The 18,053-nt window shown below is 42.8% G+C and overlaps 1 protein-coding gene across 11 annotated transcripts in view; it reads right to left on the bottom strand.

The window, feature by feature from the left end:
- reps2 (RALBP1 associated Eps domain containing 2) overlaps nt 1-18,053 on the bottom strand; it is an 82,639-nt gene that overhangs the window by 18,365 nt on the left and 46,221 nt on the right. For 10 of the 11 annotated variants that reach the window (XR_008572679.1, XR_008572678.1, XM_054789440.1 and 7 more), the window contains 3 exons: nt 13,196-13,288; nt 7,020-7,156; nt 1,415-1,508 (listed from right to left, as the gene is read on the bottom strand). Coding sequence is in view for 9 of the 11 variants with exons in the window: in XM_054789440.1 (XP_054645415.1) it covers nt 1,415-1,508; nt 7,020-7,156; nt 13,196-13,288 (324 nt within the window). In the remaining 2 variants the exon portion in view is untranslated. The remainder of the gene's footprint in view (nt 1-1,414; nt 1,509-7,019; nt 7,157-13,195; nt 13,289-18,053) is intronic. The other variant, XM_054789438.1, reaches the window with a different exon arrangement.

The raw sequence follows: 18,053 nt of genomic DNA, 5'->3' as shown, positions 1-18,053 counted from the left end.
TAAAATAATATAAAGATACCATGTTAAAAAGTAAAAAAAACAATCAATAATAATAATAAAATTTAAATATATATACAGTAGTACCTTGCATAACGTAAACCTCCTTTTACATAAATTCCACTGAACGTAAAGAATTTATGTAAAGTTTTTGTATCGTATTACATAAGAAATTCCATATAACATAAAGTGTCAAGTCAGTGCAAGTTTTTTTTTCTTTTTTTCCATCAACTTTATTAATGCCTCAAGTCGGTGCAAGTTCAGACTAACACTTGGTGACGCCTTCTGACGCATCACGCTCTCATTGGCTGATTTTTGGGGCACCGCCTATGCTCTCATCTCATTGGCTGATTATCGGGGCACCGCCTATGCTCTCATCTCATTGGCTGACTTACACAACACATACGCGAGTTTGTGTGAGAGACAGGTTTCTCCCTTCAACCTCCTTCCTCTTTGTAGTCGCCCTTAAACTAAGCTAAACAATTAAGTTACAAATTAAAATTTTGCACACAGCATTATTGTGTAATGCGTGTGCGTTTGTCTGTGAGACCAGCTGACTCTTACACTCTTTGAGTCTTTGACTCTTTGACTCAGGCTAGTCCTCTTCCTCCTTCCTGCCTCCACTTGCGCTCCTGATCAAGACATGAACGGTAAGATTGTTTTTGTTTTTCAGTTTTATTCATTTACAGTAATCTTATTTATTACCTTATTTTATATTGGAATGTTACTCTACTATGTTTATGCTAACATTTTCTTATATTTTCCCACCATATTTGGTGGACACCAAAGGGGTGAGTTTGGGAAGATCTTGGAACGGATTAGGCCATTTACATGTATTTTACGCTTCGTATAACAAAAAAACCCTATAACATAAAGGTTCTCAAGACGGATTATTTATGTTGTAGGGGTGTCTACTGTATATCATTTTTTAAAAGAAATAATATAAAAAAAATAATAGCAATAATTTTTAAAAAGTGTCTTTTTTGACATGCATTATTTCCATGTTTTGGTGGGCTGTGCTCTAAATATTCAAAAGGGGTCAACGAGTTAAAGCAAGTTAAACCGCCTGATGTCATGTTTTTTTAATGAACTTTTTTATGGTTCACACAAGGCTGCAATCTATTGCGCGAGTATTTGTCTAATTTTGACCCGTGTGCATCATTTTTATGGACGCTGTGGGAGACCAATTATGTATAAATGATGTCTGTTGTAATTAAATGTCTGTCCCTTATGTTGTCCATGTATATGTCAACATCTAGCAATTTCATAGCAGTGGTCAAAAACTCATGAAGGTTTCCGGTGACCCAAGGCATGCTTGGAGTGCTCCTGGCTTCCTAGCATGCCTTGCGGCACCTGTCTTTTAAAATGTGCAAAAGTGTTGACTGGAGTCGATCATAGGATAAAGATTGAGGCCGACCTTCAGCTGCTGCTGGAGCTCGCTGTTCAGTCGCGTCAATACGGCGTTGCTTTCCTTAGTTTTCCGGATCGCCATCTGGATCTTGCGCTTCTGCCTGGACAGCATGGAGTGGTGGTGGGGGAGATAAATCAAATATAATTTTTAGATTTAACATTTTTATCTACAATTTCCTTATCTACAATTATGATAAGGAAATGCTGTTTTTTAATGAAATATTTAGATTATTTAACAAAAATAATTTGTCGTCTGAAGTTTAATTCTTCACCTTAAATTGAGTTGCAAAAAAAAAAAAAAAAAAGTCACATTAAATTAGGAATTGTTTGTATTGAATAAGAAGCCGGCCGCACGGTGGCCAGTGGTTAGCCACACAGTCTGGGTTCGAATCTCTGTTGGGTATCTCAGTGTGGAGTTTGCATGTTCTCCCCGTGCGTGTGTGGGTTTTCTCAGGGTACTCCGGTTTCCTCCCACATTCCAAAAACATGCATGTTAGGTTAATTGGAGACTCTAAATTGTCCATAGGTATGAATGTGAGTGTGAATGGTTGTTTGTCTATATGTGCCCTGCCATTGGCTGGCGACCAGTCCAGGGTGTACCAACCCTCTGGCCCGAAGTCAGCTGGGATAGGCTTCAGCACACCCGTGACCAACGTTCCCAAAATACAACCTGAAATGTAAATAAAATAAACACATAATTTATTCTGCACCATTTTGCAATGCAACTCCGTGAGTGACAGGCTCCGTGAGTGACAGCCTGTTGGTAGGTATTTACTTACGCAGCCAATCAAAATATCAAATATAAAACATCTCGTGAACGGTAAGATTGTTTTTGTTTTTCAGTTTTTAGTTTTTTTTTCTTATATATTACCTTATTTTATATTGGAATGTTACTCTACTATGTTTATGCTAACGTTTTCTTATATTTTCCCACCATATTTGGTGGACTTTGAATATTTTGAAGGGCCAAAGGGGTGAGTTTGGGAAGATCTTGGAACGGATTAGGCCATTTACTGTCAGGATTGTGTGCTGTGGTACTGCCATCTCTCTGTCTTCTCTTGCAGCACATCCCTTACACTCCTGATGAGCTGATCATCCTCACCTGTGCCTTGTTTAGGAGTGCTGTTTAAGCTGTGCGCAATGCTAGGTTCAGTGCCAGATTGTTACCCATTGCTACACCCTGTCATGCTCGCTCCAGCATACCTGTGCATTGTGTTTTGGCTTTCTGACTCTTGCTCTCCTAGTTCTTATAAGTACAGTCCTCCTGCTTGACGTCCTTCAGCGGTAGCATTTACTCTGTAAACTTCTGCTAGTTTTTGTTAGCAGCTCTTTTCGTTCATACTGTGATTTTTTTCCTGCTCAGTGACCGTGCTAGCAGTGTTTTCTGTTTTTGCTATTCCCGTGACTAGGTCCGGAGGTATTTCTGTTGCACTTTGCTTCCTGTGTTGTTTGTGTATTTTTGTTATCCTTTTTGTATTAAAACCTTTTTGTTAACACGGATTGACTCTGCATTTTTGGATTCCTGAATCACGGCCTTGGCCGTTCCTAACAGAACAATCTGGCCAACAAAATGGAATCGCACCGGAAGTTCATTCGTAATTTCAGCACAAGGGCAGAACCTCTGACAAGGGTTACATCTATAAAAGTCCCCTTTGTATGGTCTTCCGAAGCTGAGGAGGCGTTTTCTAAACTTAAGATACTGTTTACATCCACTCTGGTGTTAACTCACCCTGACCCTACTTTGCAGTTTATCGTTGAGGTCGATGCCTCGGATACGGGAGTGGGGGCGGTCCTATCCCAGCGCTCACCAGTCGACCAGAAGCTGCACCCGTGTGCATTTTTCTCACGTCGCCTCACCCCGGCAGAGAGAAATTATGATGTGGGCAATCGGGAACTGCTGGCCATCGAGTTTGCGCTGCGTGAGTGGAGACACTGGCTGGAGGGTGCAGCTCAGCCGTTGGTAGTGATTACCGATCACAAGAACCTGTCGTACCTCAGCGCACAGACTCAACTCTCGCCAACCTAGATGGTCATTGTTCTTAACAAGATTTAATTTCTCTCTTACATACAGACCGGGATCACGGAACATTAAGCCAGATGCCTTGTCGAGGATCTTTTGCCCTGTGGAGTCAGACTCACCACCGGAGACCATCATACCTGTCACCTGGGTACTCGGCGCTCTCCAGTGGGAGGTGGAGAGGAAGGTCTCAAGGGCAGAGGAGGAAACAGAACCACCAGAGGGTTGACCCGAGGGGATTTTGTTTGTTCCCGAACGACTCAGGTCCGAGGTGCTGCTGTGGGGTCACTCGTCCAAGGTTGCCTGCCATCCGAACTCTATTCCTGGTTTCCCAAAGGTTCTGGTGGCCTACTATGACAGCCGACGTGAAGGAGTTTGTCGCCGCCTGCTCCGTCTGCGCCAGAGGTAAAGCCTCTCATCGCCCCCCCCCGCCGGATTGCTCCAGCCGTTGCCCGTCCCTGGTCGCCCATGGTCCCACATCGCGATGGACTTTATCACTGGATTACCCTCGTCACATGGTCGGACTGTAATACTCAATATCGTGGACAAGTTCTCGAAGATAGCGCATTTTGTGACGCTCCCCAAATTGCCCTCGACCCTGGAGACGGCTAAACTGTTGGTGAGGCATACCTACAGACATTGTTTCGGACAGAGGACCTCAATTCGCTTCGAGAGTGTAGCAGGCATTTAATAAGGCATTGGGGGCGACCGTAAGTCCTTCTTCAGGATACCACCCACAGTCCAACGGCCAGACGGAGTGGGCTAATCAGGGCCTGGAAGCAGCACTTAAGTGCGTCTGTCACCGGCACCCCTGGTCGACCGTAAGTCCTTCTTCAGGATACCACCCACAGTCCAACGGCCAGACGGAGCGGGCTAATCAGGGCCTGGAAGCAGCACTTAAGTGCGTCTGTCACCGCCACCCCTCCTGGTCGACCCACCTCCCCTGGATCGAGTACACCCACAACTCGTTACCTTGCTCGCCGACAGGTATGTCTCCTTTCAAGACTGTGTTTGGTTACCAACCCCCGCTTTTCCCCTCCCAGGAAGCAGAAATCACTGTCCCGGCAGTTCACATACACCTACACATCTGGCGGGAGACCCGAGCTGCACTGACACGGACGGCAGAAAACAACCGTCGGATTGCTGACAGACACCGCATCCCTGCACCTAACTACCAGCCCAGGATGGAGGTGTGGCTTTCCTCGAAAGATCTCCCACTTGCAGGGACCTCTTGGAAGCTGGCCCCAAGGTTCGTGGGACTGTACAAGATTGAGACCATAGTCAACAAGTCAGCCGTCAAGCTGAAGCTCCCGCCGGCCCTTAAAGTCAACCCTGTCTTCCACGTCTCCTGCATCAAGCCCGTCGCGTCTTATAAAAGGGGGGGATACTGTCAGGATTGTGTGCTGCGGTACTGCTATCTCTCTGTCTTCTCTTGCAGCACATCCCTGACACTCCTGATGAGCTGATCATCCTCACCTGTGCCTTATTTAGGAGTGCTATTTAAGCTGTGTGCAATGCTAGGTTCAGTGCCAGATTATTACCCATTGCTACACCCTGTCATGCTCGCTCCAGCATACATGTGCAATTTACATGTATTTTACGCTTCGTACAACGTAAAAACCCTATAACATAAACGTTCTCGGAACTGATTATTTACATTGTAGGGGCGTCTACTGTAATGCATTCTACTATTATATGTGACTCCCGGTACCAAAAAAATTAAAAGGATAGTTCGGATTTTTGGACATGAAGTCAACAATGAAGACGGAGCGCCGTGGGCATCTTGTTTATGTATGTGTTCCACAGCAGAAGAAGATGCCAGTGTCTTCGTCACCTACAAATGATCGCACAGTTGACAGTGCGCAGGGACATGGCGGTAGACAAGATATAACCCAAGCGTTTTGTGAGCTTTTAATTTTTTGAGAAGGCATTTTTGTGATGTAAATGTTTTAATCTTTTGAACGCATATTGTTTTTAGAAGCCAAAGTCTTTGTTAATTGTCCTCAACAACTAAGCAGAACTACGTTCTTCATCACAGAAATCTGACCAGAACTGGACTTAGGAGACCAAGTGGGGGGGTAAGTCGCTGTTATTGGACTACAATGGTGATGGGGATGTCATACATCCATAAATCACACTAAAATCACACTAAAAAATTGGCCTTTATAGTACAATAATCAGAAATATTTTTTTTTATTACATTTAAAAAAGAAATCCAATGTCTACATGTTTTAAATGAACAGTTTTTGCTAAAAAAAAATTATATTTCAAAAGCATTTCCTCAACTGTAATTATAGTTTCCTTAAATTGACTTTTAAAAATAATCACATTAGGTTAGCATGTTGACCACACAGTCAAGAGATCGGGAAGACCTGGGTTTGAATCTCTGTTGGTCATCTCTGTGTGGAGTTTGCATGTCCTCCCTGTGCGTGCATGGTTTTCTCCCACATTCCAAAAACATGCAAGTTAGGTTAATTGGCGACTCTAAATTGTCCATAGGCGTGAATGTGGGTGTAAATGGTTGTTTGTCTATATGTGCCCTGTGATCACCCAAAGTCAGCTGGGATAGGCTCCAGCTTACCCACGACCATAGTGAGGATAAGCGGCATAGAAGACGGATGGATGGAGAAATCACATTAAATCAGGAATTACTAGTAATTCAATAAGAGCAGTGGTAAGTAATCCATTGTCTATTATTATATGGTAAATGCTCTTTCACTTGTATCGCACGTTTCCACCTACAAGGCACTCAAAGCGCTTTGACACTGCTCGCTCCAACTGATGACGCAGCATCAGGAGCAACTGGGGGTTCAGTATCTTGCCCAAGGATACTTCGACATGATCACGGGAGGACAGAGATCATATGTGAATTTACTTTATTAATATTATTTTAGATCAAATAATTTTCTTGTCTCTCATGTCTTGCCTTGGTTGTTTGATTTTATTTTGTGATTAAGTGATTAAGGTCATTATGATATTTTTGCCGAGCTTTGTCTTGGAGATCAATAAAGTATCTATCTATCAATGGTTACATTTTTCTAATTATCAATTTCTACTCAAAGCATTTAATAGTATTTTTAATATAGCATTTTATGGCAATTCTAATTACCTTAAATTGGCTAGCAAAATAAAATCACATTAAATCAGTAATTACACTGATACGTATTAGAGACACTCCTCTATGTTCCTTGGACTAAGAGTATGATTTCTGGCTTCACCTACCATCTATCCCTCGACTCTTTTTTTATATCATAACCCAACCGGTTGAGACAGATGGCCGCCCCACAGAGCCTGGGTTCTGTTCAAGCTTTCTTCCCCAGAGGGAGTTCTTCCTTGCCTCCGTCGCCAAGTGCTTACTCATGTGGGGTTCCAATTGGTTCTCTGTTTTTCATTTATGAATGTGACCTCCATGTGTAAAGTGCGATGAAATATCTGTTGTTGTGCTTTGGCGCTACCTATATAATTGATTGATCGATTGATTGACTTGTAATTTAATAAGAATTTAATAAGTAGTAAGTAATTCATCATCTACTATTACATATGATTTTGCATGAATATTGAAAGAAAATATTGAGGAGTTGAGTGTTTGACTGACTTTTGATTGGGCTTGCTGGGGGTGACAAATGGCGCACTAGGTGGCGCTACAGACTCTGGATTCCAGCCATCTGGGCGATACTTCCTTCGAAGCGGCTTCGGTGGAGCTTGGTCGCTGCGACAACCTCCACTTGTGTCCTGGAAGACCAATATTAATTTGTTGCAAGGATAAAGCTCACATGTATGAATTGATAAATACAACATTTCCCCAGTAATATTCATCATTAAAATCATTAATATACTATAAACCAGGGGTGTCCAATGTGCGGCCCAGGGGTCATTTGTGGCCTGTGGCTTTGTTTTGTTGGCCTGCGGCACATTCTAAAAATAGAATTTATCAAAAAAATGGAAAAAAACAGCAAAAATGGAAAACTCAAAAGTAGTTTTACAAGAATAAAGTCAAAATATTAACAGAACAACGTAATCTAACGAGAACAGTCGCAATTTTATGGGAATAGTTATTTTTTTTATAAGTTATTTTGCAAGAAAGATACTTTTTTTTTAAAGTCGTAATACTACAGAAAAAGAAACAAAACAATGAATAAAAAAAATTACGCTGCGGAAAAAATTATAATGTTACAAAAATAAAGTAAAAAATTATGGGAATAAAAAAGTTACAATTCCAAAACGCAAATTGACAAGAAAATTGAAATAGTTGGAAGAAAACACAGCAGAAATGAAAAAAACAATTATAATTAATTTTGATTTTTGATTTTTTTTTTAAAAATTTATTACAAGTAATTATATGAGAATAAAGACAAAAATATTAAAAGAAAAAAGTTGCATTTGGCATAGAATAAAGCTTTCACTTTTGGAAAATTAGATTGGGAAAACAGTTATAATATGATGGCAATAATACATACACTCCTAATCAAAATCTTAAGATCAGTTCAAAAATTCTAGAATTCTAGAACAGGGGTTTGCTCCGTGGGGTCGGGTGTTGGGTGATATATCTCTGCCACCCGTGCCTCCGCCGGGTGGGTGGAGGGTGTGCCTCCTGGGCGGGGTGGTCCTGTGTCGGGGGTCGGGCGGGGGTTGGCCCGGGCTCCGCTCCCTGGGGGTGGGGGTGGCGGTGGGGCCCACACATTCTTGCACCTTTATATATATGAAGTCTTCCCCACATACAGAGATACCTGTACATATGCACACTCACAGTACATACATACTTCCCCACATTACTCACTGAGTTAACCAGGGTGTTATTATGTTGTTGGTTTTATTACAGCGACGGTGATATCAGCAGTATGACTATAGTTTTTTTTACAATGATGTCATTCTGTTCACTATAATAGATAATCATTTCATGACTACAATTATGTGTGACTGTTTCAATGCAGTATTGTCATTGTGATCACTTCATTTCATTCATCATTTCATTACTATTAAAATGTGTGATTGTCTCAATGCAGCATTGTCATTGTGTTTGTTGATATTATTTTGTCCTTTGTCCTTATGTCCTTGCTCGTCTTTATAGTCATCACAGACATTTATTTGCTGATGTAGTTCTGTATGTTTCTGTTGTTCTGTTCTTGTTGTCACAATTGTTGTTGCTGCTGTTGTCCTTGTCTCTTGTCTTTTTTTTTGTCACCCTCTTATCCCCGCACCCCCCCCTGTTTTCTTTTCTCTTCTTCTCTGTCCCCTCCTGCTCTGGTCCGGTCAGAAAAAAAAAAATAAAAATTCTAGAATTTGCATTTTGCACATTTGGATTTCAATGAGGTTCTAAGTAGAGCTACAATATGCAAAAACAAGAAGGGGGAGTGAGACAAAAAGCATTTTGAAAAAGTTATTTATTTGAAAACAACAATTAAACTGAAATAGGCTGTTCATCATCTGATCAAAAGTTTAAGATTCGCCGTTTGACAACCCTGCACCACCTGAAGCTCCAGTGTTCCACTGAATGAAAAAGCACCCCAGACCATAATGGACCCCCCTCCACTGTGCCGGGTAGAAAACATCTCAGGTGGGATCTCCTTGTCATGCCAGTAACGTTGGAAGCCATCTGGACCGTCAAGGTTACATTTTTTCTCATCAGAGAATAAAACTTTTTTCCACCTTTCAATGTCCCATGTTTGATGCTCCCTGGCAAAGTCTAAACGTGCAGTTTTGTGGCGTTGAATTCCTTTTTTGTTTTTTAAAGCCTTTTCCCGTAGATGCCGTCTGATATTTATTGCGCTGCAGTCGGCACCAGTAAGGGCCTTAATTTGGGTCGAAGACCGCCCTGTGTCTTCATGTACAGCCAATCGGACCCTCCGGCTCAGCGCAGGTGTGATTTTTTTGGGTCTTCCACTTGACGTTTTTGTTCCATAATGCTCAGGATCTTTCAAAAAATGTAGAATGACTGATTTACTGCACCCAACCTCAGCAGCAATGGCACGCTGCGAGAGGCCTTGCTTATGCAGCTCCACAATCCGACCACGTTCAAAAAGAGAAAGCTTCTTAGCTTTAGCCATCAGGAGGGCATGACAGTGTGAATGCCTGACAGAAAATGAACATTTTCAGCAGATTTTGGCTTTTTATAGCCTGAGGTCTTCAACTTTTGATCAGGTGATAAACAACCTATTTCAGCTTTTTTTTTTAATTACAAGTTCCAAATGTTGTTTGTGTCACTCCCCCTTCTTGCTTTTGCATATTGTAGCTCTACTTAAAACCTCATTAAGATCCAAAAGTACAAAATGCTAATTCTAGCAATTTTTCAACTGGTCTTAAGATTTTGACCAGGTCTTTATATAGAAAAATAACAAAATGCACTGAGATTGTTGAAGACACAAGTTGAAACATTTGTAAAATTAACAACAGCAAAAATGGGAAAGAAATAGCAGAGAGTGATGTTGATATTAATAATTTTTTTTCACCTATATGACAACGATGAGATGCACTTTTTTCTTGAAATATATTTAACTTAGCATATCTACATGTGTTGCTTTACAAAATATTCAAGTGGCAAAGTCGCATCCTTTCCTTTCAATATGTGGCCCTCCCTGCAGGAAAGACATTTGCACACACCTGCTATAAATTTGAGATATAATATACATTGTACATTTTTTTATTATATTATCAATATCACTATCCTTTGAAAGCCTGACCCTACATTTTTTTATTTACTTTAAAAAAAGACATAAAAAAACAAACTAGGGAAAACTCATTTTGGCTGCTTTTGTACCCGTGATATTGTCCTTACTGTCACTACCCAAAGCTCATGACCATAGGTAAGGGTAGAAACATACAGGTAGATCAACCAGTAAATTGAGAGCTTTGCCTTTCGCCTCAGCTCCCTCTTCACCACAACGGACCGATGCAGAGTCCGCATCACTGCAGATGCCGCACCAACTCGCCTATCGATCTCGTGTTCCAGCCTTCCCTCACTCGTGAAAAAGGCCCTGAGGTACTTAAACTCCTTCACTTCAGGCAGGATCTCATCCTCGACCCGGAGATGGCACGCCTCCCTTTTCCGGGCGAGAACTACGGACTCGGACTTGGAGGTGCTGATTCTCATCCCGGCCGCTTCACACTCAACGAACCGATCCAGTGAGAGTTGAAGGCCACAGCCCGATGAAGCCAGTAGGACCACATCATCTGCAAGAATCACAAACGCAATCCTGCAGCCACCAAACCGGAACCTTTCAATGCCCTGGCTCCACCTACAAATTCTGTCCATAAAGGTAATGAACAAAATCAGTGACAAAGGCCCAACCCTCACTGGAAATGGTTCCGACTTACTGGTAACAATGCGAACCAAACTCTGTCATACAGGGAACAGACAGCCTGAATTAGGTGGTCTGATACCCCATACTCCGGAGTACTCTCCACAGAATTTCTCAATGAATATGGTCAAATGCCTTCTCCAAGTCTACAACACACATGCAGATTGGTTGGGAGAACTCCCATGCACCCTCAACGACCCTGCTGAGAGTGGAGAGCTGGTCCACAGTGACCATGCTCCTCCTGAGTCTGAGATTCAACTATCCGGCGGATCCTCATTGCAGAAACCCCTGAATAGACTTTACCAGGAAGGCTGAGAAGTGTGATCGATCGATCCATCCATCCATCCATTCATCCATCCATCCATCCACATCTTTGATGCCGCTTATCCTGGCTCTGTATTTATTTATGCTTTCATTTGATGTTGTTTCTGTCATTGTTTCAGATTGCTATAAGGTAAGTACCAATACGAGTTTAAAATAAAAAGCAACTATTTTAACTTCTTGCCTTAATGCATTATTCCCAGCAGAGCAGTTCACTGGCCAATGGCTGCCATGGCTGAGGGAGCTTATGAAATCGGGCGTTCATGAGCTCCCTCTCGTGGCCCAGCAGCCATGGCAGCAACTTTCTTGTAAATTTTCTTCTCCTAAATATGACTTTATTCCCATAATATTTTGACTTTATTCTCAACTTTTCTGCAACCAAACGTTCCTAAAATTACAGCTTTATTCTGTTTTGTTTGTTTGTTTCTCATATTACCATTTTTCAAAAAATAACTATGCTACTAAAATGTCATTATTTTTCTACATTTATTCTATTGAAATTGAATTTTTTTTCTTGTGAGACATTTTTCTCTAAATATTTGACTTTATTCTCATAAAATTACAGCTGTTTTTTTTGTTAATTTCTGCTGTGTTTTAAAAAAAATAAATGTTCCAATTTTATTAACTTTCCATCAGCCACGCTAGCAAAGCTCTTCAAGCGGCGCCGCAATGAAGTCAGATAATGGTGCTAAACAGCGAGGGGATGGAATTCAACAAATCCAACAGGATGAGAAGGACGTGAAGGAACTAACCTTGTGGTTGATGATAAGAAACGGCGTGTAACAGTGATCTTGAGAGCGGAATGAAGCATGAAAAAGTCAATCCATCTGAGGTTGTAGAAGGCTTCAGAATGTCAGTGTGTCCCATACGTTCCGTTTATTTGTGGCTACATGTCATACGCTTAATTTTTATTCTCTTTATACTAGGGCTGTCAAAGTTAACGTGTTACTAACGTTAACCGAATTTTCCTTTAACAGTACTATTTTTCTTTACGCACGATTAATGTGCACACGTCCTGTTTGACTCTCGGCCCACACCGTAGTTTGAGGAAACGCAGAAGTGTGGCAGTTGATGTAAAGCCAGAAGCGTGAACAAACATTGAGCAGAACTGGGCAAAGAAAAGGGTATTTTGAATGGCAAGTACAGGTTCACAGCCCTGGCAGAAGCCTCTCTCGACAAGACCAAAGTTATTTATGTGGTTGTGAGTCGCGTTGTCACGAAGTACGTTGGCGGGAAGAAAAGAAAGTTACTGGTCATTTTGCAGGTAATTTTTTAATTGGCATTATACAGTGGTACCGTGCATAGGAGTGTCCCAACTAACGAGTGTTTTTTTTTTAGATGCAAGCTGTCTCTCTACGGATTTTTGCTTTGAACAGCCAGCTAAAATTTGGGCTAAGAGCTACTAGTTACAAGCAGGCATAGCCAAGGACAGCTATTTGCAGCAAAGTAAATAGCATCAATGACAACGTAAATAGCATTAGCTCTCGCTAGCGTTAGCAGTGCGCTAGCTGGTCACCAGGAACGATTTTCAACACACAATGTATTTTCCTAGCTACATTTTGAGTGTTGAGAGAGTTGATGATTTTAGCCTTGTGAATAAGATGACACCAGGAGTGAGACTGTTGTATTAAATGACCTCCTGCATCTTCCGATTGACAAGCTCGTCATGAGTTCACTTATAGGTCGTGACTGGCTCCTGCTAAAGAAAGGGCTAAAAGGGTTTATACGGCACAGTATTTAAACTAGTAGTAGTTCTGAAGTATAGGAGATGTCACAAGATTAGAACATAGCCATAAATTTGCTGCACCGCAGTATAAGCGGAAGGGTTCAAAGTTTAACAAAAAAGTAGCGGCTACTATACCGGAAATTAAGGTAGTCAGGAAATTAAAAAACTGTCGCAAAAATGGAAAAAACAGTCATATAATTACAAGAAAAAAGTTGATTCTAACAAGAACAAAAGCCATAAATTTATGAGAGCTATCAGCTTGGGGAAAAAATATTACTTTATAGGAATAAAGTCAAAATATTATGGGAATAAAGTCATAATATTATGAGAGGACTATTGACAAAGATTATTTAAGAAGGAAGTTTATATATTTGGAAAATTTTCAGTATGTGGCCCTTGCTGGAAAAAGTTTGGACGCCTCTGGCTTACCTCTTCTGCAAAGCGACTGAAGTCTGCAAAGTTTGGCTGCTGCACTTTGGTATGTGGAGGAGTCTTGTCCGTTGCGACAAAATGTGGAGGAACCTGAGAAGAGACAAGAGCGTTGGCATAGATTAAAAACGCTTCAGATTGACAAACTGTTGTAATATTATGAGAAACATTTCATTTTTGGTATATTTGGAAAAAGTAATATATTGGAATAAGGTCAAGATATTATGAGGAGAAAATTTACAAAAAGAAAGTGTCAATAGCTGGAAATTTAAATTAATAAACAACAGCAGAAATGGAAAAACAGCTGTAATTTTACAAGAATAAAGTCAAAATATTAAGAGAAAAAAGTCTAGCCTAATGGGAATAAGTTTGTAATATTATGAGAAAAATAATGTCATTTTAGTTGCACAAGGTTGAAAAATAAAGTACCGTATTTTCACGACCATAAGGCGCACTTAAAAGTCTTAAATTTTGTCCAAAATGGGCGGGGCGCCTTATAATGCGGTGCGCTGTATGTGTGTACCGAGTCCCAAATATGTAAGTGTTGCTGTGTGACTTTTATGAGCGCTCCGCTTGACTGTGAGCGTCTCCTGCCGACACGCTGCTTGTAAAAAGGAAAGTGACGTGGACGTGACTGAGGGCGCTAAAGGCACGTCCCAGTAGTTAGATAAGTACTGTATATTTATGAAATGGCGTCATCTATCCGTCCAACATTGCAGACAACTACTACTACATCACCAACAGACGACATGCCTCTCACTTTCCACATCCTGGTGAACCACACTGTAGAGAAGCATTACAGCGATACACACAACGGGACACGAGAAGTCGGCTTTTACTGTTGTGCTTGGTTGCCATGGTAATGGACAGAAAGTGCTACCTGTGGTAGACGCTGACGCCGCCTAAAGAAAAGTTTCCAGCCGGACCAAAGGGCCGGACGATGAGAAAATGACTGAGTGACGTGTACGGAAAGAGATTGGATGTTTTTTTCACACGCGTCACCACAAATGAAGCAAATGAACTTGAAGCTTAACATCATTCCGGGAGGCTTGACGAGGGAACTCCAATCGCTGGACATCGGTGTAAACACGGCGTTTAAACTGAAGTCGCAAGCGGCGTGGGAGCGATAGATGACAGCTAGCGAACACAGCTTCACTAATGGATTGTGGATGCTTGGGCTAACGTGTCTGATGTACTGTTCAAGCTTTCACAAAAGCCAGCATCATTTCTGATTTGCCGCACGGCAACGAGACTGACTGACTGATGACAGGGAACCTGGTGTGTTTGATGGAGAACTTGCCCCGCTGTTCATTCGGGATACAAAAATGAGGAGTTTGATGGATTTGTGGATGAGAATTGATCAAAAATAACATGAGTACATTGTTAAATACTTCAATAAAGTACAACCCAACTCAGTTTTACTCTCGCTGGCTTTTTAAAAACATACAATAGCAAGCATGCTAGCGTATTGTAGCGTCGCTGGGAGCACTTCCTGTTTCCCGGCGTGCTTTGCGGTAGTGTTTTGGTGCAAATGCTCTTAAAGTTACATGTTTGAGCTACATAGTTGTTAGTTATTGTTCTGCAAAAGTAGCGGTAGTGTCCATGTGCAACATGACTGAGACTGTTGTGTTGAGTGATGACCATTCTGATTTCAAGTGGCTCTGATAAACTGAATGAGAGTTCTGCTCTGAATTTATCTAAAGAAATAAAGCGTTGTCGCTCCTCAATGACTTCTGAGCGTCACTGTTTGTTTTAGCGTGCATACATGCACCCAATAGTACGCTGCGCCTGTGTTAAATACAAAAATTGCACCTGTAACTGAGACTGCGCCTTTTAATACAGTGCGCTTTATGGTGGTGAAAATATGGTAGTCATTTTTGGAAAATTAGGTTGGGGAAAAAGTTATAATATTACGGAGATCTACTCAAAATATGATGGGAATAAAGTCGCCTTTAAAGAAGAAAATGTATGATGATTAAGAAGAAAGTTGAAACATTTGGAAAATGAAAAGAAGAGCAACTGCAATAATTGGAGCAGCAACCGCATTACTGCAGACGCTGTGCCAATCTGCCTGTCGACCTCACGCTCCAACCTTCTGTCACTCGTGAACAAGACCCCAAGATTGAACTCCTCCACCTGGGGTAGGACCTCATTCCCAACCCGGAGAGTGCAATCCACCCTTTTCCGACTAAGAACCATGGCCTCGGATTTGGAGGTGCTCTCATCCCGGAAGCTTCACACTCAGCTGCAAACCGCCCCCGTCAACGCTGAAGGTCACAGCCCAATTAGGCCATCAGGACCACATCGTCTGCAAATAGCATAGACGAGATCTTCAGGCCCCCAAACTGGACTCCCTCAATGCCTTAGCTGCGCCTAGAAATTCTGTCCATGAAAATTATAAACAGAATCGGTGACAAAGGGAAGCCTTGGCGGAGGCCAACGTTCACCGGAAACAGGCTGGACCTACTGCTTGCAATGCGAACCAGGCTCCTTTTCTGGTTGTACAAAGACCGAATGGCACGTAGTAGTGCGCCACCAATCCCATAGTGCCGGAGCACGCCCCACAGGACACCGTGAGGGACACGGTCGAATGCCTTTTCCAAGTCTACAAAGCACATTGTAGACTGGTCGGGAAAACTCCCATGTACCATCCAGTGCCCTTGCAAGGGTGTAGAGCTGGTCCAGGGTTCCGTGACCAGGACGAAACCCACATTACACCTCCTGTAGCCAATGTGCGATTAACGGTCATACCCTTCTCTCCAGCACCCTGGAATAGGCTTTCCCAGGGATCCCCGTATAGTTAGAACACATCCTCCAGCCACCCTTCTTGAAAAGGGGGACCACCACCCCGGTCTGCCAATCCACAGGCACTGTTCCCGACTTCCACGCAATGTTGAAAAGACGTGTCAGCCAAGACAGTCCCTCAACATCCAGAGCCTTGAGGAATTCAGGGCGAAACTCATCCACACCCGGAGCTTTGCCACTGGGGAACGTTTTGACTCTCCCAGAAACCTCAGCCACGGTGATGAAACTGTTCACGTTTGTGTCCTCGGACTCTGCTTCCTCTATGGAAGGTATGTCAGTGGGATTGAGAAGGGCCTCAAACTATTCCTTCCACCGCTCGACTATATCCTCAGTCGAGGTCAGCAGGCTTCCGTCCCCACTGTAAACAGTGTGGACCAGCCACTGCTTCCCCTTTTTGAGGCGTCGGACAGTTTGCCAAAACCTCTGTGAGGCCGACCGAAAGTCTTGCTCCATGGCACTCATTGAACTCCTCCCACACCTGAATTTTTGACTCGACAACCACCAAAGTCACGTGCCGCTTGGCCTGCCGGTATCTGTCAGCTGCTTCAGGAGTGCCACAAGCCATCCATGCTCGACAGGACTCCTTCTCCAGCTTGACGACAGCCCTGACCTCTGGTGTCCACCATCGGGTTCGGGGCTTGTCGCCATGACTGGCAACGACCACCTTGCGGCCACAGCTCCGATCGGCTGCCTCAGCATTGGAGGCACAGAATACGGCCCATTCGGACTAAATATCGTCATCCTCCCCTGGAATGCAACCAAATCTCTGCCGGAAGTGAGAGTTGAAGGTTCAACGAACAGGAGACTCTGCCAGACGTTCCCAGCACACCCTCGCTACACGTTTGTGTCTCCAAGGTCTGGTTGGCATCCTAACCCGCCATCACCAACCCAACTCATTACCAGGTAGTGATCAGATGACCGCTCAGCCCTTCTCTTCGCCCGCGTGTCTAGAACATGCGGACACAGGTCTGATGATACCACTACAAAGTCTATCATAGACCTGCGGCCTAGGGTGTCCTGATGCCAAGTGCACTTGTGGACTTCCTTATGTTCGAACATGGTGTTTGTTATGGAGAAACTGCGGTTCACACAGAAGTCCAATAACATCACACCAAACTGGTTCAGATCGGGGAGGCCGCTCCCCTCTAAAAAATTGAATATTTTTGTAGTTGAAGCAAAGAAAACCTGTTTATTACTTTCTAAATAGGTTTTCACCCTTTTCACCCTCCTCCTTTGTTTACACTACATTGGTAATACGCAGGCTACGTCTCTTGTCTCTTGTGTCCCTGAAGATGACTGGAGTGACACAAGAGACGGCCATGACTTTAAGCAAAGCATGCTAGTGAACTAACTAGTTTATCGTAATCAGCATGCAATTTGACTCTTGAATACCCTTGTATGCTTCACTTTTCTTAATTTTGTTGCATTCCGCTGGTTTCAGTTTTGAATTCAGTCTGTACAGTACAGATACAGTAATAGATATGATCAGTTTCTCAATAGTATTTCATATCGGGGGGGGGGGGGGGGGGGGGGGGTCATAACATTTCTGTCCCCTGGGGGGTATGAAGGAAAATAATTGAGAACCACTGCAATAATGGAACGTTACTTATGTCTGGTGGCCATCCATGCATCCATAATTTTTCTATACCGCTTCTCCTCATTAGGGTCGCGGGGGTTTGCTGGAGCCTATCCCAGCGGACTTCAGACGACAGGCGGGGTACACACTGGACTGGTCGCCAGCCAATCGCAGGGCACATATAGACAAACAACCATTCACACTCACATTCATACATATGGACAATTTAGAGTCGCTTTAACCTAATATGCATGTTTTTGGAATGTGGGAGGAAACCGGAATACCCGGAGAAAACCCCTATGCAGGCACGGGGAGAACATGCAAACTGCACACAGACATGCCCAACGGAGATTCGAGCCCAGATCTTCCCGATCTCCAGACTGTGACTGTGTGGCCAACATTCTAACCACTACAGAATACTACATATCACTTGTATTTCAATATTTTTTTAATTAATAATGGGCCATAGTCAACCAC

Source organism: Dunckerocampus dactyliophorus, chromosome 10 (assembly GCF_027744805.1).
Source record: "Dunckerocampus dactyliophorus isolate RoL2022-P2 chromosome 10, RoL_Ddac_1.1, whole genome shotgun sequence".
In the NCBI taxonomy this organism is placed as follows: domain Eukaryota; kingdom Metazoa; phylum Chordata; class Actinopteri; order Syngnathiformes; family Syngnathidae; genus Dunckerocampus; species Dunckerocampus dactyliophorus.
Note: the sequence above shows the minus strand (reverse complement) of the source record. Positions and strands in the feature narration are given on the sequence as shown.